General features: G+C 36.8%; 2 protein-coding genes across 4 annotated transcripts in view; one reads left to right on the top strand and one right to left on the bottom strand.

Annotated features, from left to right (window-relative positions):
• The window catches only part of bach2a (BACH transcriptional regulator 2a), a 33,888-nt gene extending 15,146 nt beyond the window's left edge, over nt 1–18,742 (bottom strand). The window contains exons 1-2 of the mRNA XM_077239142.1: nt 18,441–18,742; nt 391–644 (exon numbers count right to left, since the gene is read on the bottom strand). Coding sequence (XP_077095257.1) covers nt 391–630 — 240 coding nt within the window. The 5' untranslated portion in view covers nt 631–644; nt 18,441–18,742. The remainder of the gene's footprint in view (nt 1–390; nt 645–18,440) is intronic.
• Nucleotides 13,541–25,775, top strand: manea (mannosidase, endo-alpha). Of its 3 annotated transcripts, none has more exons than XM_077239144.1 (5): nt 13,541–13,564; nt 21,388–21,991; nt 22,076–22,185; nt 22,269–22,345; nt 24,637–25,775. In XM_077239144.1, the coding sequence occupies exons 2-5, from the start codon at nt 21,490–21,492 to the stop codon at nt 25,271–25,273; spliced, it is 1,326 nt and encodes a 441-aa protein (XP_077095259.1). In that variant the 5' UTR covers nt 13,541–13,564; nt 21,388–21,489; the 3' UTR covers nt 25,274–25,775. The 3 variants fall into 3 exon arrangements, with proteins under 3 accessions (XP_077095259.1, XP_077095258.1, XP_077095260.1); XM_077239143.1 differs by lacking the exon at nt 13,541–13,564 and adding an exon at nt 20,679–20,766; XM_077239145.1 differs by lacking the exon at nt 13,541–13,564 and adding an exon at nt 20,701–20,766 and having other exon boundaries at nt 21,385–21,991.
• Nucleotides 25,776–26,841: the final 1,066 nt, after the last annotated feature.

Genomic DNA, 26,841 nt, shown 5'->3' with positions numbered 1-26,841 from the left:
GCAATAATTAGTACTCCAGTCTCTAGTATCAAATTATCCTTCAGAAATCATTCTAATTTGCTGATTTGGTGTTCATAAGAATATTTCGTTTACTATTCATAAGAATATTACTACTATCAATGTTGTGCTGTCTAATTTTCTTGAGGGATTTTTTTAAGATTCTTCGATGAATAGAAAGTTCATAAGAATAGCATTTTTTTAAAAAAATACACTTGTAACAAATGTCTTTACTGCCTTTTCTTTTTGTCTATTTAACGTGTCCTTGCTGGATAAAAGTATTCATTTCTTTAAAAAAAAAAAGTGAGGTTTTCAGTGCAGGTCATTTAGGTGTATCCTTGCCGGCTGTTAATGTATTCTGATTTTGTACCTCTGCCAAATGAGGACACTCACCTTCTGTGGCAGGTTGATGACCGGCTCATGTTCCGTCTGGCCCCTGAGCAGCAGGGAGAAATACTGGCTACAAGCTGCCAGCACTGCCTTGTGGGCACGGATCTCCCTCCCCTCCACCAGTACTGTCACATCACAAAGGACGTCCTGCTTCCGCTGTTCATTCAGGCACAGGAGGATGTTGGCACAATGCACCGTCGACTCATACACATACATGGGAGCTTCAGGCTTCTCCGTAGACATTCCTTGCTCAGAGCCTGGGGACGAAAGCAAATCGACAAAACGGTTTACGCGACTTCTTCACATTATTCAGGTTTCAAAAATTATTAATTGTAAGTTTGAGGAAACAAATAATTATATCACAATTGCGGATGCAAGTGCACATATATGTATCAATTCAAGCAGATGATAGCAGAATGCGTCAACTCCAAAAGTGGACTAAAAATTAGAACTTTGATATGTGATTTCCCAAAGTAACAAGACTAGTAGTAGTAGAGTTTCAAAGAGGCCGTAGTTGCACATGAACAGCAAATGTTTTAACAAGGGCAATGGTCTCAAAAATAATGACAGAATCTGTCAAACAGGCACACTGAAGCTCATAAATAAGGATAGATGATTACTTTACAGGGCAGTTGCTACATATAGAAAGCCAAAAATGTGTTGCCAACTGTAAAAAATGTAAGTGTATAATAGGGTAGCCATCTCAAGGGAGTCTAATGATGGCTCTGCATGGCCATATAATGGCAAAAGCATATGAGCCTATTTTGCAAGACCAGGTTGCAATAGTGGTAGCCTCTGTTACACTACTCCTACACCATCTTGAAGTCAAATGTATTCTGTGGCCTCCAAAATAACCAGATCCAAACATCATTAAGTGAAAATTGGGAAATTTTGAAGAGTAGAAATTTTATGTATCAACATAAAAGTCTTTACTGTCACTTTTTCTAAACAAGTGTGTATTTCTTTCAACACCAAAAAACAAATAAATCTTACTGTCCCAATACCTTTGAATGGAAGTCATATATATATACAGGTGCTGGTCATATAATTACAATATCATCAAAAAGTTGATTTATTTCAGTAATTCCATTCAAAGTGTGAAATTTGGATATTATATTCATTCATTACAGACTGATATGTTTCAAATGTTTATTTCATTTAATTGTGATGATTAAAACTGACAACTAATGAAAATCCCAAATTCAGTATCTCCGAAAATTAGAAAATTACTTAAGACCAATAAAAAAAAAAGGATTTTTAGAAATGTTGGCCAACTGAAAAGTACAGTATGAGCATGTACAGCACTCAATACTTAGTTGGAGCTCCTTTTGCTGAATTACTGCAGCAATGTGGCCTGGCATGGAGTCGATCAGTCTGTGGCACTGCACAGGTGTTATGAGAGCCCAGGCTGCTCTGATAGTGGCCTTCAGCTCTTCTGCATTGTTGGGTCTGGCGTATCGCATCTTCCTCTTCACAATACCCCATAGATTTTCTATAGGGTTAAGGTCAGGCTAGTTTGCTGACCAATTAAGAACATGGATACAATGGTCCTTAAACCAGGTACTGGTAGCTTTGGCATTGTGTGCAGGTGCCAAGTCCTGTTGGAAAATGAAATCTGCATCTCCATAAAGTTGGTCAGTAGCAGGAAGCATGAAGTGCTCTAAAACTTCCTGGTAGACGGCTGCGTTTACCTTGGACCTCAGAAAACACAGTGGACCAACACCAGCAGATGACATGGCACCCCAAACCATCACTGACTGTGGAAACTTTACACTCGACTTCAAGCAACGTGGATTCTGTGCCTCTCCTTTCTTCCTCCAGACACTGGGACCTTGATTTCCAAAGGAAATGCAACATTTACTTTCATCAGAGAACATAACTTTGGACCACTCAGCAGCAGTCCAGTCCTTTTTGTCTTTAGCCCAGGCGAGACGCTTCTGAAGCTGAGTCTTGTTCAAGAGTGGCTTGACACAAGGAATGCGACAGCTGAAACCCATGTCTTGCATACGTCTGTGCGTGGTGATTCTTGAAGCACTGACTCCAGCTGCAGTCCACTTTTTGTGAATCTCCCCCACATTTTTGAATGGGTTTTGTTTCACAATCCTCTCCAGGGTGCGGTTATCCCTATTGCTTGTACACTTTTTTTCTACCACATCTTTTCCTTCCCTTTGCCTCTCTATTAATGTGCTTGGACACAGAGCTCTGTGAACAGCCAGCCTCTTTAGCAATTACCTTTTGTACCTTGCCCTCCTTGTGCAAGATGTCAGTGGTCGTCTTTTGGACAGCTGTTAAGTCAGCAGTCTTCCCCATGATTGTGTAGCCTACATAACTAGACTGAGAGACCATTTAAAGGCCTTTGCAGGTGTTTTCAGTTAATTAGTTGATTAGAGTGGGGCATCAGGTGTCTTCAATAATGAACCTTTTCACTATATTCAAATTTTCTGAGATACTGATTTTGGGGTTTTCATTAGTTGTCAGTTATAATCATCAAAATTAAAAGGAATGAACACTTGAAATATATCAGTCGGTGTGTAATAAATGAATATAATATCCAAATTTTACTTTTTGAATGGAATTACAGAAATAAATCAACTTTTTGATGATATTCTAATTATATGACCAGCACCTGTATGTGTATATATATATATATATATATATATATATATATAGCCTATATATATATATAGCCTATATATATATATATATATATATATATATATATATATATATATATATATATATATAATACAATACTTTAAGTATTAATTATGATTATATGGTGAGCATAAACCTTTTGATGATGGTTAAAAACCCAAAATGAAAACACGGATAAGACAAAATTTTTGTTACATTAAAATTACATGTAAAGAATGTTACATTAGTTAAATATGTTAAACTAATCCAAAGAATAAACCTGGATTGCAGATTAATACATATAAAATTTATATTGTGAAATTATATTGTACTATTTATTTTATTTTCTAAGTGAAAGCTTATCTAAACGTAAGATAAAACACTGTAAAAAAATATTGGTGGTTTAGCCAGACTTAAAAAAGTAAGTAACCTGGTTGCCTTAAAAAACAAAAAAACTAAATAGTTAGTACAATGGAGATTGGTTTAATCAACAGAAACTCAAAATATTGTTATCTGAGCCACATAAATTATCCACGTTGATTTGGCAAAAGAAAAAAAATGTGATAAATCATGAAAATTTAAAATATATTTATTTTTTACAGTGTACGAGACTTTCAACAACATTATTTAATAAGTCATGTCATAAGTGAGAATATTTACAGTCAGCCTGTTAATAATGCAAAATAAACCCCTTGAGGATGATAGAAGACCTGATCCAGATTGATTTAGTGATTCTACAAAACTAGATATGGTTTCTCTCTATTATCCCACTTTATTCAGTTCATTCCTAGAGGTATTGAAAAGTTAAAAAGAGGAAGTAGAAAGAGGGATATTCCAATTATTTTGAACCAGTCTAGTGAAGATGAGCTGTTGAATAGCATTTGCTCACTCTAACACTGCATATTTCTGCATCTTGGCTTTGGTAATCTCAACATCAGCTTGTGAATCATTAACATTTCCCACTACATCACATACAGATAAAAATGTCTGATAGCAGCTGTCATTCGCTTGCTCTGTCCACACTAATGAGATATCAACACCATGTCAATTCATTCAGTGATGCCGCTCTGGAAATATACCATGCAAATAAACACAGGGAATTACAGCATGTTTCATCATCGACATTGATGCATGACTATGTCAGACAACCATGACCATAATGCAGATAAGCGTCTTCACAATGGAGCTCAAAGTACGGTGCATTGTTATTGCTGCACAAACAGTACAATGAAATATGTTATCAAAAGACAAATTACTCTTAGAAAAGTGATCCACTGTAAACTCATTCAAGTGCAAAACTAGGCATAATGGTCGCTGTGGAAAAAGACCATTGTGGTCTCTACTCTTTTTTTTTTTTAAATGTCCACGATATTGGCCTTGTAGTCTCCCTAATTTATAAAGCCCTAGTTCCCCGATCTAGATCCACTGCCAAAACCAATATGGCTTTATACTAAGGAGTAATCATTTCTTTAATGGAAAATACTGTCATTGTCACGGGTTGGTTCAGGGAAGACAGAAGATGAACGTAGATTCAACACTTTCTCTAATCAAAAGGCACGGAAGACAGGCAAACAGGTGTGACAGCGAGTAAACACGTATTAGAGCGTTTTACACAAACAATACCGGACACTGAACAGAAGTCAGGCAGGAACTAAATACACAGTGATGATGATACAAACGACAGGCAGTTGTGAGGAAGGTAACCAGTGTCCATGGGAACAGAATGTGGCGGGAAACACACGTGAGAGAATCCAAAACAAACTGAAAGTCAATGATCCTATTGGTGACATTACGTCCCCCTCCGGCAAGGCGCGTCCTTGCGCCATAACAAAACAACGGAGGGAGGACCGGAGGAGGTTCTGGCGGTGGACAAGGTGATGGTGGAGTGCAGGAGCGAGGCTGGAGTGGCAGGATGATGAAGGGCTGATGATGATTCCCTGGCCCACGACAATGAATGATGATTTCAGCCCACGACAAAGTTGAGGGAGGGAAGAGACCAGGTGGCGAAGAGGCTGATGGTAGCTGGGGGATGACCGATGGAGACTCGGCGGCGGGATCCATCGGCTCAGACGGAGAGCCGGTGGACACAAACGACGTCACTGGACTGGGAGACCTAGGCGACACCGCGGCAACGAACGCTGGAGGTGGAGCCAGAGTACCCGAGAGCAGAGGTGGAGTCGGAGTGAGGGAGGACAGAGGTGATGCTGAAGAGAAGGAGGAGCACGCTGTAGCTGAAGGGGTGGAGGGACGGAGCGTAGCGGCGGGACCGTAAGTCCATGGCGGAGGCAGAGTGACGACTGACCAAGGGGGACCCGGCAGGACGAGGGAACCCGATGTAGCCGATTGTTCGAGGGTCTCTGGTAGAGCCGCAGGTGGAAGGAGCCAAGACGGAGCCGGCAGGTCGACAGGACGAGATGGAGTGCAGAGGACCAAGGCTGGAGGCGGAGCCACGATATCCTCATGCCCGGGTGCTGCGGATGGCGGGCTGACCTGCGACTCGACGTCAGGGGCACTCCCCAGAGACGATGCAGGGCTGCGAACATCCAGCAGCGGCGGGGCTAGAGGACTGGCTGAGCATTGAGGTGAGATGGTACTTGACAAGTTAATGACAGGGCAGATACAGTCCCTGGAGTGGTCAGAAGGCAACGCAAATGACGGGTGGGATAGGGTGGGAAACGGTGTTTCCTCCGAGAAATCAGCCAGTCCTTGTGTTCCGTCGATTGGATTCCCTCGTCTGCAGATGTCATGAGGCCACACCCCTGGTCAGACTCCTGTTGGATCTCCTCTTCCGGGACGAGGGTCAGCTCTGTCCTTTTTATCTCAGGCTCTGGCTGGCGCATCGCAGCGGGTGGTAGCTCTCCGTCTAGAGTTCTCTGCGGTCGAGGGTTGCAATCCGGGTTCTGGGTCTGGCTGTGTGCTGGATCGTGGTGCGACGCTCACCAGACTCCTGATGACGGTCTCCTTCCAGTTCAGGTTAGAGGTGTCTGGGAGCTCGATACACTGATGGAAGTTAGCCCCGATCCAGAACAGGTTTTTCAAGGTTTCGTCATTGAGGGGGTTGTTGACTGCATGGCAGAAAAAAATTCTGGCTCTTCTGAGCCAGCACGATGAAGTCCACATTATCCATTTTAGGCCCTGTATTCTGTCACGGGTTGGTTCAGGGAAGACAGAGGATGAATGTAGATTCAATACTTTCTTTAATCAAAAGGCACGGAAGACAGGCAAAAAGGTGCGACAGCGTGTAAACACGTAAATAGTAGGGATGCGCGGTATACCGGTACTGCAAAAATACCGGTATATATTATATTTCAAACGGTACAATATCCTAATTTTGTTCAATTCGGTATTTGATGCGCTGCTGTTTCGAAGTTCACAGCTAGGCGGCAGTGCGCTACCTAATCTGACTCGGGTCATGCGAAACCGGCAAACGGCGACAACAGAGGAACACGATGGATCAAACGAAGCTCATTCGAATTTCTACACGCCCGAAATTAATAAATAGAGAGAGCAGTATGAGTGAAATAAGGCATTACTTTGCCTACAAAAGTAATGAGACAAGTAAAGAAACAGATCTCAATGCACCACTCTGCAAACAGGGAGGCAACACATCAAATCTGCCTAAGCACTTGACTTGTCAGTTGCTCATCCTGACTTGTTCAAAGAGTTCAGAGATCGACAGGTTAGTCCATCATTCAACTGATTTAATTTAGACTTTTATTGAACACTGAACAGCGCACATACGTAAGAGCTTATCAATTATATATGACACGGTAAACACGAAAGCTCAAATCTGCTTGCATGGCAGGCTAGAACCAATTAAGTTTAGGTCTCATCATTTTTGCATTTTCAAACAAACATATATTAATTGAATTTGAATGAATAAAGAATAAAAAATTGAATAATATAAATTTTAGTATTAGTGATAGTAAAATGAATGGCATACTAGTGCCGCTGTGGCGACCCCTAGAGGAATAAGCCGAGAGAGAGAGAGTGATAGTAGTAATATGAATATTACTAATATTACAATTAAAGGCACACTATGCAGGAATTCCGTTTTTGTCAAACAGCGACCCCTAGAGTCACTGTGGAATACCCCACACTGGTACCTGTTCGGTAGAATAGAAGCGTCGTGCATGTAACAGGCACAGATAGACTACGAAGATATGGAACAGGTAATGTTTCACGATTTCATACAAATATTAGGCTACTGCATAGTCTACTGAACTACTGATGACGGTAAAAGGATAATAATAACTATATGTCAAGTGTTATTCTAATTTATAATAATAAAGTTGCCTACCGCGTTTGCTGGCTTATAACGTTTTTACATGATTGCTGCTAAATCACAAGTAAATAGACCACTGTATAATTTCATTTGTGTTTTTTGAGTGTAATGTAAACATTACAAAACGCCAGATGACATCAATAAAGTTAAATGTACGTCGCATTATTTAATAACATTCGCCGTTATGATGTCATTAGACATGATTATTGCAATTTATCATAATAGTTTGCCAATTGTGCTCGTTTACAGTATTTACAACCTCTAGGCTTATTTATGTCCTTATAATTATGTGAGATATTGACAACTGTTCTCATGATAATCTCATGATAAATTATTGGACTGGTCTAATTATCAACAATGGATGAATGAACAGCATCGTAAAAAATGACATACTACAAGCAAGCGCAACAACATACAATATAGAACGCAAACAAGTTTACAAATAAGATATTTACTTACTAGTCCATCAACAAGATGCTGTTGCATCCAGTGCTGCTGTTTAGCTCGCGCCAACGAGTAAATGCCCGAGCGAGTGGGACTCTTGTCCGGTTCCTCACGTGGTCAGATTCTCATTTCCTTTTCCTAGTCTCTTCCGACCGCGTTTTCTTTGCTTTTTCCATCTTCGACTCAAGCATCACGTCTGAAATGCTTTCAAGTGTCTTCGTGCTTCATGTTGTTGTTGATGTGTGTGACGTCGTTGCCGTAAAGCATTTCGTGATTCTCGCGAGATTTGTCGGGGGCGCTCCTCTCAAACTTGCATTGCTGGTTTTTCCAGCGGCGTCCCCCCCAAGCTTTACTACCAGGATGATTCGTCCTACTATGAGTTTGTTTACCACCGAAATGACTTTGAAGCTGTTATATTAAGGTAAAATTCTTGCATAGTGTGCCTTTTAGCTACATTTGTCAACATTCATTAGGTAACAAGACCTAACAGTATTATAGCATTTATTAATCTATATCAATCAGTAATTAAATGACCTAGAAAATTAAATATACTAATACATGTTTAGCAATGCATTAAGCTAATATGAACCCAAACAGTAACCAAACCAAGATGAATAAATGCAAAACTTTTGATAATTCTCTCTTTATGCATGACAGCTAATGGTTTACATGTCATTTCATTATTCTATTATTATTATTATATGTTAATCTATTATTATAGATATTAACCTATTTTAATTGTATAATTTCAGAGCTTTTTTTCAAAATCAAAATTTAACCTACTGTATGTTCCCTGACTGAATTATTATTATTTTATTTTACATTTTGATACCTTTTCTTAGCACAATTGGTAGTGGAGAGTTTCAAGCAGTTTTTTTTTTTTTTTTTACCTGTGGTATCGATTTAGTATCGATACCGAGGTATTAGGTTCTGGTATCGTACCTAAGCCAAAATTGTCGTATCGAGCCATCCCTAGTACATAGAGCATTTAACACAAACAATACCGGACACTGAACAGAAAACAGGCAGGAACTAAATACACAGTGATGATGATACAAACGACAGGCAGCTGTGAGGAAGGTAATCAGTGTCCATGGGAACAGATTGTGGCGGGAACACAGACAGGGAAACATGTGAGAGAAAATCCAAAACAAACTTAAAAGTCAATGAGCCTATTGGTGACAGTCATGAGCATGTACACACTAGGAACAAACAGTAATTAGATAAAATGTAGATATAAAATCCGGGGCACAGGAAGTAGGGGTGCTGGGGGTGCGGTTACACTGCATTGTAAATGCAATGCAAATTTCATTTACATTTATTCATTTTTAGCATTTAGTAATTTATTTGTAATAAACACTTTAAATAGGTTATTAAAAAAGAAGTGTTATTCATATGTTAAATTATGTTTTTTACCACATATGCGCAGAGTGTGACGTCATATTGTGTTTGCGTAGAAAGAATTTACCCACACTAAAGCCTAAGTCCTGAGCGTAAGTCCACCACTAAGCAGGTTTTTTGTGTTCATTTCTATTTCCTGTTGCTGTGCAGGCTCTTTTATTGTATATGACAGTGTAAACAGCTCAATAACCCTTTTATTTAAAGGCTTAGTTTATGTCCAGGTGTGACCGGTCCGTTGCATTACGTTTAAATCAATAATGTCAAAAATGTGATGTGCAGTCAAATGTCTGGGTCTGTGTAGCTATGCTGTTTAAATGAGTGTTCTCACTGATACACTTGTGTTTCGCAGAGTTTTGGCGAGTTTTATATTGATAACTTGATACTGTTTCTTATTCAAAAGTGGTAATTTTGCTTTGTTGTTTCTAGGGTATTCCTTTGTGGTTGCTTGATGATCTTGGGAGTCATGAGTTTATCACACTGAGCACCTAAAACGGCGCAAGCACCTGCAACACTGGTAGGCAGAAATTTCTATTCTCACCCCTTAACCCGACTTCGCTTCGGTTTCACTCAGGGAAAGTTTTTAGTCCAATTACAGTCCAAATACAGTAAGCAAATGCATTCAAACAATCAGTCCAAAAAAGTGCTAATTTAAAGCAGGCTTATTTCATCAGAGATGGCAGAGAAAACAGTGACTTGATGGCCAGTTTTCAGTGAATTATTCATTCCAGTGAGAGTTTAGCTTTAAAACACGAGCTCTGTGATATTCTGCACAATGTACAAAATAATGTTTTTATATGTTATGTGTATGTTGCTGTGTTAAGTAATTCTGAATAGATCCGTGTACTGTAGCTGTACAGCAAGCCGCATGACTTGAGGTATTGTTCATATCCGTAGCACAAATGGAACGGGTAATGGTTTAGTACTTAAGGTTTGTTCAATGTGTTTTAGTGTTTCTAATTTAAACTCAACAAAAATTAAGTTCAAGAAAAGAAGTCCATTAGAACCCACATGTAAAAACATTAAATAATTGATTACACAGCACAAATGCGGTGACCCCATTTTCCACACAATCACCAAGACATTAATTAAAAAGTACATATAATTCAAGGCCTCCTACTTCAGGGGGTAATATGGCCGTTATGACCACCAAGAGAAGCCTGGCCTAATTTCATACTGACCTGATTACAGCAGCTCTTCTTTCAGTTCCAACCACCGAAGAGCTTTCTGAGAATAATAAGAGTGCTGTCTTGTAAAAATAAAAAGCTTACGAGATGATGAGATAGTTTACCATGCGAAAAAAAGAGAAACTTAGTATCAGTCAACAACTTTAATAAGATTAAATGTTCTTTAGAAACATGTATCCAAACCAAGTTACTGTACAACTTGACCAATGAATTTCCATGACAGTTATTGTATAGGATTCTCTACGCCTGTCCGATGCTCTCGTGCTAAGAACAGTTGATGAATACTTGAGCATATCCTCGTAAAATATATAGGCTAACCGCTATCTGCAGATTCCATGAGCTCATGGTTTCTGTAGCAGGACGTGGCAGGTTGCAGGTGTAGCGATGCAGTGCTGGCTACTGGCTGATGCTTTTAAACCTGCAGGTCAGTAGATAAATCCACACAGAACCAAGCAGAATGACACAACACACCTCAGATAAGAGCTCATCTTGGGGGGATTTTCCAGTAGGAGATTCAACAATGACATCATTAGTTTCCACAATGAACTATTGTGCTCAAAATAAGGTTAGCTGTCTCTCTTTCAGAGGGTCACTGTCATATTCACAAGCCTGTATAAAGGACGTGAACAAATGGTGTTTGAAAGAATGGATCTCATTGAAAAAATGCAAGCTATTTTTTGATACTCTGTGGGAAAGGTCCCACAATGCATTCACGATTGCGTTCACATCTACCCTGCTTCAGGTCCCAATCCAAGTTGGACACAAAATGCCAATGAAAAGTCCTTATAGTCAATATGGATTAAATACACTTGTGCCAGTTCACGTAGGCCTATTTAATTATATTACAGTTGTGCAAAATAGTTGTTTGAAAGGCATTGATAGTTGTTTGAAAGGCATTGAAAGGCAAAAAGGGTGTTAGCTAAACAGCTGAAATATCACTCCTCAAGTCAATCAGGGAATTCCTAAGCAGGCTTTCCAGTACAAAGATAGGGGGTGACTCGATGCCAGAGTATTTTGGGCACTGGTTGCTGAAACAGAGCTTGAATGAATCATGATTTCTCAGACTGAAGTGAGAAGTGACTCATAACTGTCTTTAATATGGGCAGAGGCAACCGTGACACAAAAACACAGCAAGCAAACTATAAATATACACAGAAGCTCACAGTGAAGTGCATAAACATACTTCAGTACAAGCCGTACATTATACAACCAGCAGATGGTCATGAGCTAGGCATTAAAACATTATTTTAAACTAAAGTAATGAGTGCATGCATTACAATATATTTACCATAAATAAGGGGTGTTATGCACATAGATTAACTGCTAACAGTTTACAATGGCTTCAAATATGATTTATACAATTAAAAGTATCCTCATCAAGGCTGCATTTATTTGATCATTGTTAATATATTTTATTTAAAATGTAAGTATTTCTTATCATCAAAACAGTTGTGCTGCTCAAATATTTTAGACCAACAGTAATGAATCAAAGTTAACTAAAATTAATTTTTTGCAATTTAAAAGGCACTAAAACATCCTGTCTTATTCAATACTCACAAATCGAGACAATAATCTGATAGGTGAATTGGGAAATGTTGAAAATAACATAATAACACGTTCCTTAGAAAACTTGGTGACATTTTGTGATAAGGTCCCATTACTGAACTTTAGTTAATGCATTAAGTAACATTAAATAAGGAATACATTTATTACAGTATTTATTAATCTTTGTTGATGTTAATTAATACAACTGCAACTGTTCACTGTTAGTTCATGTTAGCTCAGGTCCATAACATAATATTAACATACACAGCTTTTGATTTTGAATAATGTATTAGTAAATGTTAAAATTAACATGAACTAAGGTTAATATATGATTAAGTATTCATTGGTAGTTCATGTTTACTAATCCAGTTAACAAATTGAACCTTATTGTAAAGTGTTAATGTAAACTTAATAGCAAAATACACAAAAATACATTGCAATATTGACAATGTGGCTTATTTTTTAGCTTATGAAGTGAAGAGATTAAGAAAGCTGAACGTTTTTTTCTTGTTGCCTATAGGAACTTATCTACTCTATGAGCAATGTTTGACAACACAACAAAACTACCGATAGACTGTAATGAACACAGCTGCCTAGACTGCGCTTTTGCAGTTTGACTTGATTGTAACTGGAGCATGCTAGTTTTGTCACGTCATGTCACTCGCATATAGTCCATGTCAGCATGACCAAGTCCTGGACATCCTTTCTAAACAGATGGTAATTGAGGCCAGCATGGGAGGCAGTAACCATCTGAGGTGACTGATGGTTCAGCCAGCAGGTTGCACCTGATTTGCTCACTACAGTAAAACATCATACATTTCAGAAGAATATCACACATGTACTATGGCTTCAAATAGCTCGAAAGAAGTGATTAACAATCCATAGGAAACAATGAAAAGCTTTGAAGATTGCATTTGGCTGTGATCTCACAAACTGATCGTGAAACATCAAAAAGGAGGAATCGGGGGGAAAAAGTAAACGCTGAAAGGTTTGAGCGCTCATTAAAATTTCCTCATGCTCTACGAATTTGACGAGGAATATAAACACACATTTGAAGACAGTTTACTACTTTTTATCCATGTAAGACAACCTAGACAACAAAGGCATGTCAAGACAACAAACGTTGAGATATTGTAATAAATTATTTTTGAGATAAAATCAGTTTCTGTACTAATGACATGACAAGGCAAAATGTTTGCAAGAACGATATCATGAACCATGTTAAGTAGTGTCCTGAAATGGTGTTTTGATATATTTCCTTTTTTGTATTGTCATGGTCACTAATTGGGCACAACTATTTGATTAATTAAGGCCTTTATTCATGAGAAATTCCCTGTTGTAATTACAATCTCAGAAGCATTCCCGTTTCCAGGACTCAATTATACTCCTTAAACAGCAGAAAGCAATATTACAATGACATTTAGAATCACTGCCCTGAAGTTGAGCTGAAGTTCACTGTTGTCATTGCAATAGATCTTTCCTAAATAAAGCACAAGTATATCAATCCACTGGGAATGACCTTTCTTTCCTGTCACTTCATTTTCTAGGATGTCGTCTTCTCCTCTCTTATTTCAGCTGAACCACTGACATCACATCTCGCCTGAGGTACATCTCAGTCTGCAGCGAGAGCATAACTGGACCACTCAATTCAAGTCAGTCAAAGCAAAATAAAGCAACAAAAGAGGTAACAAAATTCAGTGAAATCTAGGATATTCATGATCAAATTACACATTATGAAATGGATAGTTCCGGTCCTGGAAGTTGATTTTTCAACACAGCTGTACATTGTGCTGCACATAACGATGTTATTTAGCAGTGACTTCATTCACAATACAGTAGAGCATCTTGTACCTTAACTGAACAACTATAATAAAAACGGTATGAACCGCACATGTCATAGAGAGCATGACCAAAGAGTTAATAAGGTTAAGTGCAACCCACATGTCATGCTGAAACCCATGCGTGTTGTTTATTGCTTACTACGCAGCTGGTTTCCTGCATTCATATTCAGCCATGTTACTTTTACCCATGTCAGGTGATGACCTACTTCAAACAGAGGATAAGAGTCACAACTCCTCTTTCATCTGTCTGTCAAAGCGGAAGATTCCAGTAAAATACAAAAAAACGCAGCGGTAAGCATCGTGACACTTATATTCAAAGGAATAATAGAGATGAGATGGGGGTGTAGCTGGAGATTTGAGTATGCTACTTCAGCATGAATGCATCTGGAGGCTATACATTTGGATTTGCATACCGAAGCTGCAATGGCTGAGATATGCATAAAATTCATAAAATGCTCGGTAACACATAGAACCGTCTTTGGAATCTTTTGTCAAATATGCAAAAACGTCTCGTAAAGAAATGTTACTCTACCGACTGTTATTCTGCAACACTGAAATGTCACTCTTGCACAATTTTAAGAAAATGAATATACTCCATATTCCATAAATTCACTCAATATTAAATATAAAGTATATTTATATAATTTGTTGCAAGTGAACACACGTCTGTTTTGCATCATTTAAATATTCAAATTTTGTCAAGATTTTTGTCACTACCCTGCTTCTCATTCATTTTTTAAAGTTAGACATCAATCAATTCATCATTATAAACAATATGACAAAGAAAAAAGCAATAAAATGATGTATATTTTTTCTGCAGAACAACAATTGAATCTTTGATGACTGAATAAATGCAATTCACCTTTATTCCACAAGGTGGCAATGATAGTTTGACGTTTCACTCATAGTTACCAGGCAAAAAACAAAAGAATAGGGAGTATCATCAGCAAAACTTGAAATGGCTCAGCGATTTACTGCAGAGCAAGTACTGAACGCAATAAAACATTAGTGTAAGTAGGTGCGTTTCCATTTCAGATGTGTGCAAAACTTTTGAGACTTTTCTATATGTCGACAAAAAACTATTTCGAAATGACGGAGTTTCCATTATTAAATAAAAATATTTATTTTTCGAATTGCCTGAAAAACCACCTCATGTGAGCGCAAAAACTTGCGAAATAGATGCGTTTCCATTGGGCGTATTTTCAATTCGTGCAATTTGAAGGGTAATGTAAACCCGGCTACTGTCACTTAATGGTGGATCTGGTGAAGAAGCAGTCAGTGTTCAAAATATTGAATTTGAAGACGTTGAAAATTATAGTTTTGAGAATATGTTTGAGATCGCGATATGAGCCAGATGCTGAATGTACTAGGAAATGAGCTCTGACGGAGACAGTGATGATGATATAAAACAAAATTAACCCTTCCAAGCTCCAAAAGGTAACAAAATAGTATGCTTTATTTTATTATTTTGTAATTGTTACTAATATCAGGAGAGTTTTATATTATCGCGACAGGTAGAGATCCATCCATGTTATATATAGATCCGGGTCGCTAAAGACCCGAATATGAAATAATGATTGGCGAAACATTCATGCGTTTAAGGGTTAAGTAAAAAAAAAAAATATATATATATATATATATATACCTGTATATATAATATATATAATTTTTAATTAATTTTATAATTTTATGATTTTTTTGATTTTATGAATTTTTATGAATTTTATTTTATAGAAATTATATATATATAATGTTTGTTTTTTTGCCAGTATAATACTGAGTGAGTTTTGAAAGTGGAAGTTTTTGGTGATTCAGTTCAGTATCAGAAACAACATTTCCCATATTATTACTTGACCACAAAGGGAATCTCCGAATGGCCCCATTAGCTGTGTTTGTATTCTCTTGGATTGAGTCGATCTCTCAGACTAACACTACTCTAGCTGTCCAACAGGAAGTTAATCAGTACTCAATGAGTTCAACAAGTCCACACAGTTAATAAATGACAGCTGTGGCCAACTGCATTCCAGCTCTGTTTCTTTCACCCTTTGCTCCATATGAGCATTAGAGTCATTAGTATTATCATATCATGACCTGGCACTGCATTATTAGCTGTGGGAACTGCTTCAATCACAATATGTTTGGGTACACAAGGGGCTTGCAAATGACTTAGCAATATTGTGGTGAAAATTACAAATGCAGTCTGCCGAACTGAAACTAAATGAGCAAAAACAAAACTCTGAACACATCATTCAGTGATTTGATGGTGCAGAGATTGAATAAAATTGGCATGCGCACACACTAGTGTGTTTGTTAATTCAAAGCGATCAGACAAAACGGGCTAAAACTTCTCACAAACATACAAGAGGGTGGTTTTGAATTGGGCTAACCAACCACAAAACAACCACTCAGAAACACAGCCACATACAATGCACAGAAAACACTGAGAACACCTGTATCTGTATAGCAAGTAATTTCGATAGTGGTTATTTCATCTCAAAATTAAATATGTTGCATCTAAGGGCTGATCTGTGTACAGTGCACAGCTCTTACATTGAGAAAATATTGCAGCTTTCAATGCCGAATACCAAAGGTCAAGTATATGGTGACTCAAGCACTTCATGACATAGAACCGGAATTCTGTTTGCTTTATCAGACTATTACAGAAGCAGTTTTCAGTCAGTCAATGAAGAAACATCTGTTATGTTGCAAACCCAAACAGAAGACGAATAACATCTGTTTCTCAACCGGTGATAAGCGACAAACCCACAACTGCTGACAAAACAGGTGCTTTCATCAGAAGAACAAACCGCTGTTACATGACTAAGGAGATGTTTCTGCATAGTCAAAAGTGAAGACGAGGCATTTGTGAGGCTGTGGCCATTGATATTATACGTCTAAACACTTTTGTATAGATTCTAAAAGGGAATTGCAAAGGTTGTGGAGGAAAAAAAATCAGGAAGAACACTAAAATAGATCCAAGTCCTATAAGCCAGATCTCTGCTGTCATAAATATGCTGAGAGCACTGAACATCAGTGATAATTGGTACTGATGTGTAGTTGAATCTCATTATCACATTAAGACCAAGATTCCTCATCGTTACCACACTTAAGGTCACAGCTCTAAATAAAGATGTAGGTAAGTGTTAGAGAGATAGTGCTTTCCTATGCAAATCTAAGTTAAAAGGTAAAGGTGTTAAATCTATCCATATAATGAATCTGAATATTTCTAGAATCTGGTAAAAATTTCCACAACGAACACAGGAAATGAGCTACTCTCTTTTCTTCGCCACAAAGACCAGTGAACATCTCATCTCACAGGATGTAAACCATAAACCCACAAACACTTCATCCACCCATAACCGAATCTCATACCCTCCCTGCTTAATCAAAAACACATCAAATCTGGGTCTATGTGGTGCAACACAATTGGTTTCATATGCAGTAATGGATGAGATAAAGATGATATTTTCAGAAGAGACTCTGTAGGATACGGGATTTAAAACTGGTGCAGTTCAAAATATAGTAATAAGAAAGCAACAAACCCAAGTTTGTTTTGGCAGGCTGATAGTTTCATAAAGACACCAACCAATGCCCTCTCACACTTCTTCTTTCAGTACAACATGATGCAATACCTCAATTGCTTAAAATGTATGTTTCATCATCCCCACATTTAAAAAATATAAGAATAATAAAAAATATTAAAGTATAAGTTGTCTATAAAGTATAAGAAACTTTAAGGAACAGTCAAATCTAATATTTCTTGATTTACTTTCACATTTGAATGACTTGGTTATCAGTTGATCTTTACTTCCACCCAAAGTCATAACACCTCTATTTAAAGACATGAAAATTTCCAGATAATATAATGGTTTGAGAAACGTCAACATTAGTCAAATTTTAAACACAGCAGAGTTAAAACGGAATAACTACACAAACACTGTGCAAAAAAGTTATTTGACTAAATTTTGCTCTATCTGGTATACATTTATCAATCTGTTTCCCTAATTGTGAGAATGTTTTTAGTCTAAGATTATGATTTCCGTTAGATAAATAGAATCGATAGATAAATACGATTATAGTTTCCGTTTATATTTTGAATTAGTTATTATTTTTATACATTCTGTAGTTATTTTAGTTAATGTCCTATTATTGTGTATTTTGTCTTTTTTTTTTTTAAATGTCTATATAGCTGTATTAGTTTTTATTTCAGTTTTAGTACATCAAGTTAAACAAAATTCAAATGAGAATTGAGAAGTCTTGCTTTGGAAACTAGCTGAAATAAAGTATAATATATTTTTATTTATTTATTTATTGCATTTTATTTCAGCTAACGTTCATTTTATTGCAAGCAAGGAAAATGTAGATAGATAGATAGATAGATAGATAGATAGATAGATAGATAGATGTGAAAACACAACATGGTATTAAATGTGGTGTTGCTGAATCACTGTTTCCTTTTGTCTCAGTAAGAGTGCAGTCGGTCCAACCCATAATTGTGCCTGCTGCCTTCCATCTACTAGTGACTAAATGCAGCACAAACCTCCAGACCTAAAAATGTCAGTGCAGCTCCTCTGACTGACTGTGCGGTCCGAAACCGTTGACGTAAGCTTTCTCGCTGTGCTGAACCATTGCCTCTTCTGGAACCATAATCAACTCACTCTTATCGACAAGACGCTCACACCAAAACGGACATAAACTGTAAAGAGCAGGTTCACTTACCTAAACTTTCAGTCGTTCCTGCACGAAGATATTCTGCAAGACGCTTTCACATGGTCTCTTTGTTAACAGCTGAAGGAGCGAACGTGCACGGTTTATTTGAAGCAGGAGGAATGGTGTGTTCGGTGTCTCAGTCTATGTTGGATTACATTCGCAACGAGACCGCATGCTTTTGCTTTGCTCTTTGCTGATTGTGGCATTTCCAGCACGCGCCTCCTCTAAATTGCTACATTGTTGACATTGGGGCGATGACGTCATGGCAATGCGCCCATAGTAAAGAGATAAAATATAGCACGAGCCATTCAGTGTTTCTACAATTTGAGACTCTAACTAACATCTTCACGGCAAACCTGTAAATTAATCACCATCTGAAGTGCCACATATACTGCGGATATGTGTATAACGCATTAGCGAGCTAAAGATCTCACAGATAATGGGATTTTGACACCTCATGCAGGCAGCATTGACTTGAAACACTAAAACACATTGCATTGTGACTTCCTTTTTAAAAATAACAACAACAACAACAAAAATATTTTGCAAACTATTGTTTATTACATTATAATTATCACACATTATAATTATTCATCACAATTAATTATTAATGTCTAAGACAACACTGAATTCACGTTTTTAAAAATAGTACAATTGTAGCCTATATGGTAACGAAAAATGTGAAAGTTGAATTGCAACCACAGTTCAGGTTATTTAAATATTCAATTTGTATGGTGGTTGTATTTAGATTAGAGCAAGAGTAAGCATAACAGCACTTAATCTCACTGTACCCCTGAGGAGCTGGCAACCAATTATACGAATTATCAGGTTGCTGCAGACGGCTCTTGCTTGTCCTTTGATTCTGATCCAAACGAGCCATAATTTCACTGTTAGGTTAAAAAACAACTGTGACAGATTCTCAAAGGCGCTGAGTGGCACTGACATCAAAGTCCTCTTTATCACAGAAAATGGAGACCTTAAGATGCGAAACATGCCACAGCTCTGCATCCATCCTCACAAAGCATCAGTGGAACCTGTCATAGTGTGCATGGTGCACTTGGGAAATGACTGCTTTCTAGCTTTGTTTGAGTCACTGAAGTCATTTCAAACACCAGGGATTGATTGTGATTTCTACAGCAGCTCAGTATTGATGTTGGAGTATATAAATCTTTATAAATTTAAAAGTGGAAATTGTGAATGAATGTATTCTGCCTTTAATTTGAAGTGTACAGAACTCAATACTTTTGATTGTAAGCCAAATTTTATTTTATTTAATTGATGCAATCTTGTGAAATTTCACAAGAAGGTAGTGCATTTACACATTATGATGTATATGTACAGTATGAACAAATCAATGTTCATCCAAACAATCAGATAGGCTTACTGAACAAACACAATGTGCTTTTTCACCAAAAATGAAATTTCTGTCAGCATTTACTCATCCTCATCCAAACCTGTATGAGTTTACGAGACATTGTAAATAATCTTGGTAACCAGACAGTTGGCATTAAGCCATTTCTTAACAACAGAAGAAATAAACTCATACAGGTTTGAAACAACTTGAGGGTGAATAAATAATGACAGAATTTTAATTTTTGGGTGAACTATCCCTTTAAGTGCAGCCTCGTCGTTACTCCAGTTTACCCAATTTATTTTAATGCAAACAGCGCCCCCTCATGGCTACGATTGAAAATGCGATCAGCTCGAAACTTCAAACCAAAAAATATCAATAATAAAAAAAACTAGGGCTAAAACCACAACCCTTTATTACTATATATAAATTTGGTATACCATATTTTTCACGACGTGAATAATACTTCCTTTAAGTTGCAAAAGGACTTATTTCGCACATTTTTATTTTGAAAACGCGAAACACCGGCAGAGGAAAGGAAATTTGAACTTATCTGATCCAAACTGAAACAGACAGCGAGTGAGTGAGACGATGAATTACTATCAACCTCCGTCTGACAGCTGCCATTGCAATCCGGGTTGATTTTCACAGCTCTCCTGCCAACGAATTTACGCATGCTAATGAAGAAGACTTACCTCATGAATATTAATCAGGCATCGTGACTGGCCTTTCGCCAAGGAACGTGTACGTCAGCTAATTATTATTCATGAGTTTAGGCTTCTCCATAGTAGGAGCAAAGAGTATACCTGTCGATTGTGGAGAAGAACTGGTAGGAGTCATACATTTCATCTCCCGTCCAGTAGACTGCAGTATAATTCGCTTGTATCTACATTTGCCGAATACAGGACAGAAGAAAATACTGTTCACTGATACTTCCGCGATGCTCTGTTCACAAGATGTGTCATTTGATGTCTGTCAAGAGAGGTATGATGACGCTGCATATTTTCAAAATGTAATTATTATAAAACAGTGTGATTGTATGTTTCAGTCTTAGTTACACACGTGCCAGGGTTAAATAAATGTACCATATACCTGCTTTCTATTATATTTTGTCTTCACTGGTTGCCGTTTTAGGTCTAACAACATGAATTGTTTGTTACAAAAACAAATTGTTCATTTTTTTAGCATTATGGAAACCGTGTTATGTTGATTATTTTGGTATTGTCCATGCATTTATTAATTTATTTGTTACGTTGAGTGTTTAAATAGATTCTAACCATTTAATACTAATATTGTTTGTAGTATGTTTAAATTAATACAGTGATTTTCACAAATGCCGTTACATCAAATCAATGTAGGAATGACCTATAAATTAATAGATGAAACATTCCCGTCAATCTGCTTAGGTTAAAAAGTTAATGATTATAGTATAGTCAAAGTAAGTTGTGCAATTTAGTGTACAATATGCCTTTATATGACCTACTTAGTTTCATTTAAAGTATTTATTTGTTTATTAATATAATAGTTGTATTTAATTATTTATTTATAATTATATAAATAAATAAAAACATCTATTTTTTTAATTTTCCCCAACTTTTCCAGTAGAAGCTAAAAGATGAAGAATGAACCTTGAAAGTTTCACTTAACATATTTGTTCCATTGACTGAACATCTTCGGGGGAATGGACTTCAACCGACCTCCAGGGTAATGGCACGGTTTAGGCGTAAATCATGTTGTGCACTTATCGCTTTAGCCTCGGTTGTGTTTATTATAACAGTTATCTTAAAGTCTCTGAGCCCTGAGGATAACAATTTTGGCAGTCAGTTTACATTAAGACTTATTCCACCTCCAAGAGAAATGGAAAAAGATACCAAGGTTGTTGTATCCTCCAAACCTGCGCAGATGATACAGGCAGAAAAACCCAAAAGCCTGGAGAACAAAATGCAAGATTTCCCTGAACCAAATTACAATGTGCACACGTTCTACTATGTATGGTATGGGAACCCTCAGTTTGATGGAAAGTATGTTCACTGGGATCATCAACTCTTACCACACTGGGACCCCAAAGTGGCCTCAGGTTATCCCACAGGACAACATCAGCCTCCTAATGACATCGGAGCAAATTTCTACCCTGCACTGGGTCCATACAGCTCCAGAGACCCATCAGTTTTAGAGGAACATATGCGACAGCTACGAACAGCTGCTGTTGGTGAGAAGCCTCTTTGAAATATATATTATTATTACTTATTACAGTTGCTCCATCGGTCTACTGTATATGCTTTGCTTATTTCAGGTGTTCTAGCGGTTTCGTGGTATCCACGTAGTATGAACGACGACAATGGTGAAGAAATTGATAACTTGCTGCCTTTGATTCTGGATGCAGCTGACAAATATCAGTTGAAGGTGTTGTAGATACAGATGAAGGTTTGAAATTCATAGTCTTGCTTTTGCTTTTTTGGCTAATGCTTTTTTTGTGTCCCTTACAGGTTGTTTTTCACATTGAACCATATAAAGGACGAGATGATGCTAATATGCGTGAAAATATTAAATATATTGTGGAGAGGTACATTTGATGTCTTTTATACAGCTCTCACTATTCATTTACTCAAAAAAACATTAATAAAAAGAACATTTTTAATTTCTTAACATTAATTAAATGTATTGATTATCAGCTTACAATGAAAATACTTTAGTAACATTTTTAAATCTAGGTTAATCTACATTTTTACATTTGGGTCAATGACAAAAAGCTTCTATAAATGTGTAATTCATTAAAACATATTATATGAAAATTTGTAAATATTTTCCTAATTTTATGAATGAAAACTTATAATTTGTTGGTTTAAATCAAGAATTGACATGGTTGTAACCAGTGATGGGAATAACGGCGTTACTTTTTTCAGTAACGAGTAATTGATTACTCTTCCCATCTTAAGAACACCGTTACCGTTACTACCAAAAAATGCGGCACGTTACTAAGCAGTTTTTTTCATCAGACCAACTAGATCTCTTGACTCTGAGCCGAGAGGCAAATACTTTTTTTTTTCTGTTCTTCCTTGGTTAGTGGAGTAGAGATGCGCGAATGAGCTATTATTTTGTCCTTAGCCGTATTACAAAACTCATCATCCGTCCGCCATCCATCCGCACCAACGTTTTTTGACCAATTTTCAAAGCCTCACCCGCCTGCCATCTGCTGATTGTTTTAACAGCGCGTGTCCACTACAGAGGCAAAACTCCACTCAGTGCCGCTGGCAACGCTATAACGTCTCTGGTTTGGAGTGTGTCTGTTGCGAGTGTGTTTAATCTGTGTTTTTTCAACACACACAGTATAATCATCAGACATGCATGCGATTAGCCTACATTCGGAAAATGACAAACTTTGTTTTCAAATGCCCCAAGCAAAGATATCCTGTACATTTTACAACTTTTATAAACTCAGCCAGTATAATCACAATGAACACATCCAAAATTAAATATTTAACATAGAGGCTATATAACAACTGTCTTGAGAGTTTAAAAATATGCAGATTGTGCTGGAGTTTATGCTGGATTTCGTGCATAAATAACTTTGTTTACAAATTAGATGCATTGCAGTTTTTATATATCTTAAATAGGCTATTTTATTTTGGATGTGTTCATTGTGATTATATTGGCTGGTCTTATAAAAAATTATAAAATTGACAAGATATCTTTGCTTTTTGGATTTGGAAACAAGGCTTGTCTATTTCTAAACGTAATCGCGTGCATCTCTGATGATTAGATTAATCCGTGTGTTAAAAAAAAGATGGCATTTGATTAGAGGTCTCAATTTGTCCCACAGCAACATTAAAATAGTTTAGATTTGTGTACATTGTTTTCTGTTAATAATGTATTGTATTAAGTGTCCATTTAATTATAATATTCAGATTTATCATAAATAATTGAACATGCACATGAATTTTAAGTTCCGTTAAAGAGGGGTGGAGGTGTTGTCACATTTGAGCATTTAAAAATTTACTTGAAAGTAACGAAATAGTTACTTTCTGAAGTAAATAGTTACTTTTATAATTTGTAACTAATTAATTTAGTTACTTTTTGGAAGAAGTAACTGTAACTAATTACTTTTTAAAAGTAACTTGCCCAACACTGGTTGTAAAACTTGATGTACTTTATCAGTTATTCACAGGGAATATGCTGAATACTGTATATATACGTATATATATTTTTATTTCAGTTACATATTAAAAGTAAAATACAAATACAAGTGTTTTAATCAAAAGTCAATTTTGAAGTAAAATTAGTAAATTGATCAAAAACAGAATAAATCATGTGACATCACATTCAGAAAGTAAGAACTGGAATAGGCTACAGTGCAATAGATTGTTTTATATTGATACTAGTCAGTTGAGAATTTTAAATTAAAATATAAAAAATGCATTCATCAAAATGTTTAAAACATTAAATGTATAGCAACTTTAATGTAACACTATAGTCGCAAGATATGCTTCTCTTGTAGCTGGATCATTTTTCATGCGCTCCCTGTGTCGTGCTGAGTTTTCAATCTACTACTTTTTTGGTGCATACTATCCAATGACCCAATCAATTACTCATGGAGTCCCACTCTACAATTTTTCTTTTTCATAAAGCCCTTTCACTCAGATATACATCACAATAAGGAAGAAAAGGCCATCACAACTTCCGTTACATGCTGACTTTAAAGTAGAACAATTGTTTTTGCTATTTTGTCCATTAGAAAAGCAGTGATTATTAATCTCTAATTCTGTAGTTAAATTTAAATATGTAGTTATTCTATCATTGATAAATAATGAATGTACAGATTTGTGTTTAATAACACTTATATATTGCATTTTACAGGTATGGAAACCATCCTGCTTTTTATAGATACAAAACAAGCACGGGCAAATTTCTTCCACTGTATTATATATATGACTCCTACTTACAAACTCCAGATGTTTGGGCAAAACTGCTTAAGCCGAATGGTATATCGACCATTAGGGACACACCGTATGATGGCATCTTCATTGCTCTTCTTGTGGAAGAAAAGCATAAGAAGGACATACAGACTGCTGGATTTGATGGACTCTACACATATTTTGCAGCCAATGGCTTTACGTATGGTTCCTCACATCACAACTGGAGATCCATCAAAACCTTCTGTGATTATAATGACTTGGTATTCATTCCAAGTATAGGGCCAGGTTATATCGACACCAGCATAAGGCCTTGGAACACCCAGAATACAAGGAACCGCATTAATGGGAAGTATTATGAGAACGCATTTAATGCGGCTGTGGAGGCAAGGCCACAGATCATCTCTATAACTTCTTTCAATGAATGGCATGAAGGAACGCAAATTGAAAAGGCCATCCCCAAGACATGGGGTAAAACTGTGTATCTTGACTACCTCCCACATAAATCTACAGTTTATTTAGAGTTAACACAAAAATGGGCAAAAAAATTCAACGAGGAGCAGAAGAAATGGCTGGAGTAAATAGAAGTTATTTACTTTATAGTTATTCCTGAAAAAGCAAGTATTGCCCTAAGTAGTGCTTACTAAGGCCATGGTTTGATTCATTTCTTTGAATTAATTTTGTTCTGTTTGAGTTGTCCAGTTTGTTTTACTTACATGCCTTTTACCACTCTATGATAACTTGATTGATTAAACTCATCAAATATTAAGAAAAATTGCAATCAGAGATATTCTTCATGGAGGCTGTAAGTAACAGTCCTGGTTTATAGATGTTTTTAACCTCTCTGTACTCAGTGTAAAATTTTAATGGATTACATTTATTTGGAAATATGCATTTTAAACTGGAGATCTGTGACTGTTTTTCTCAGAACAACCAAATAAGTGAGTTTACACTGTCTTGCTTTAAATTTCAACGGAAGTGCACAAACACACCTAATACAAAGCATGACCAAAATAATTGCCCGTGGTTGTCATGGCATTACATGAAAGTTATTAAATTAACAATAAATTATTTAATATAAAATCAGTGTTGCTCATTTTCATACAGCATATGTATATATTTATCAGTAGTTTAAAGATTTTTCTTTGCATTGATATGGATTCAAACAGCAACGAGGAATATAAAATATATTTACTGAATTGTTTCTCTTGAACAATTGCTGCCTCAATAGTGCCTATGGGCCACAATTTGTTTAGTTTGAGTTGTGCATTTGTTAAATAAACAAAAAATGGAAGCCTAAGTTGGGAGTAAACCTTAACTAAGCATCGCAAAGAAAAACAAATCAGCAACAACAGACATGTACACTTACTCCTAGGCACAAACCAGGAGAAAACAGAGGGATACTACAAAAATGGCCCCCACTTCCCACAGCTTCCAAAACGAAAGAAAAAGAAACAAACAATCAAAAGGGCAACTGCTTAAAAGGTAAAAGCAATATGCAAACAGTAAAACAATAGTACCTTTAGACTGTAGAGTAATGCAAACAGTCATACACAACTATGCAGAGCACAGAACATGCTCAAAAAAAAGGTTTCTCTTTGACAGAGTTCTGTCCTGTTTTAATGTTGCTTCCCTCATGGTTGCTAGCAGGTGAAGCTGGGGGAGCACTCAGGCTACCGGGGGCCTGTTTCAATAAGGAGGTTCAACCAACTCTGAGTTAAAACTTGAACTCTGAGTTGACTTACCCTGAGATGAGAAACTCTGAGTTTTCGGTTTCAGAACAGCTGAAATGAGTAAGTTCAATCAACTCTAAGTTGACTGACTCTGAGTTAAGCGCGTGCACCACAACTATAAAAAGCCATTATCAATGGAGCGCAGATATTATGAGTCACCATGGTAACAGTGCCACACAAAAAGAGGTCTAAATATTTCTCACCAGCAGTACGCAATTTTTTTTTTTAAGCAACAGGGCAGCAGCGGCGAGCGAGATAGTTAGTTTGGGAGAAAAGAGTTGCTCGAGTCAATGCGTAAGTTTACATTTTAATTACTGTTATACAGTGTTGGGTGTAATTACCAAGTAATCTAAATACTGTAATTTAATTAAAGGGATTACTCTTAATTCTTCTGTAATATAAAGTAAAATATGATG

This window comes from Siphateles boraxobius, unplaced genomic scaffold (genome assembly GCF_051911475.1).
Source record: "Siphateles boraxobius isolate OS27281-9 unplaced genomic scaffold, OSU_SipBor_1 22, whole genome shotgun sequence".
NCBI classification, from domain to species: Eukaryota; Metazoa; Chordata; class Actinopteri; order Cypriniformes; family Leuciscidae; genus Siphateles; species Siphateles boraxobius.
The sequence above is the reverse complement of the archived record's forward strand: the minus strand, read 5'-3'. Positions and strand labels throughout refer to the sequence as shown.

Bases quoted from the DNA above. Each gene is read 5' to 3' on its own strand.
- manea (XM_077239144.1), top strand. From the start codon at position 21,490: ATGGCACGGTTTAGGCGTAAATCATGTTGTGCACTTATCGCTTTAGCC. The intron at 22,186-22,268 runs GTGTTGTAGATA...TGTCCCTTACAG, and splicing joins CTGACAAATATCAGTTGAAG to GTTGTTTTTCACATTGAACC. The intron at 22,346-24,636 runs GTACATTTGATG...TGCATTTTACAG, and splicing joins ATTAAATATATTGTGGAGAG to GTATGGAAACCATCCTGCTT.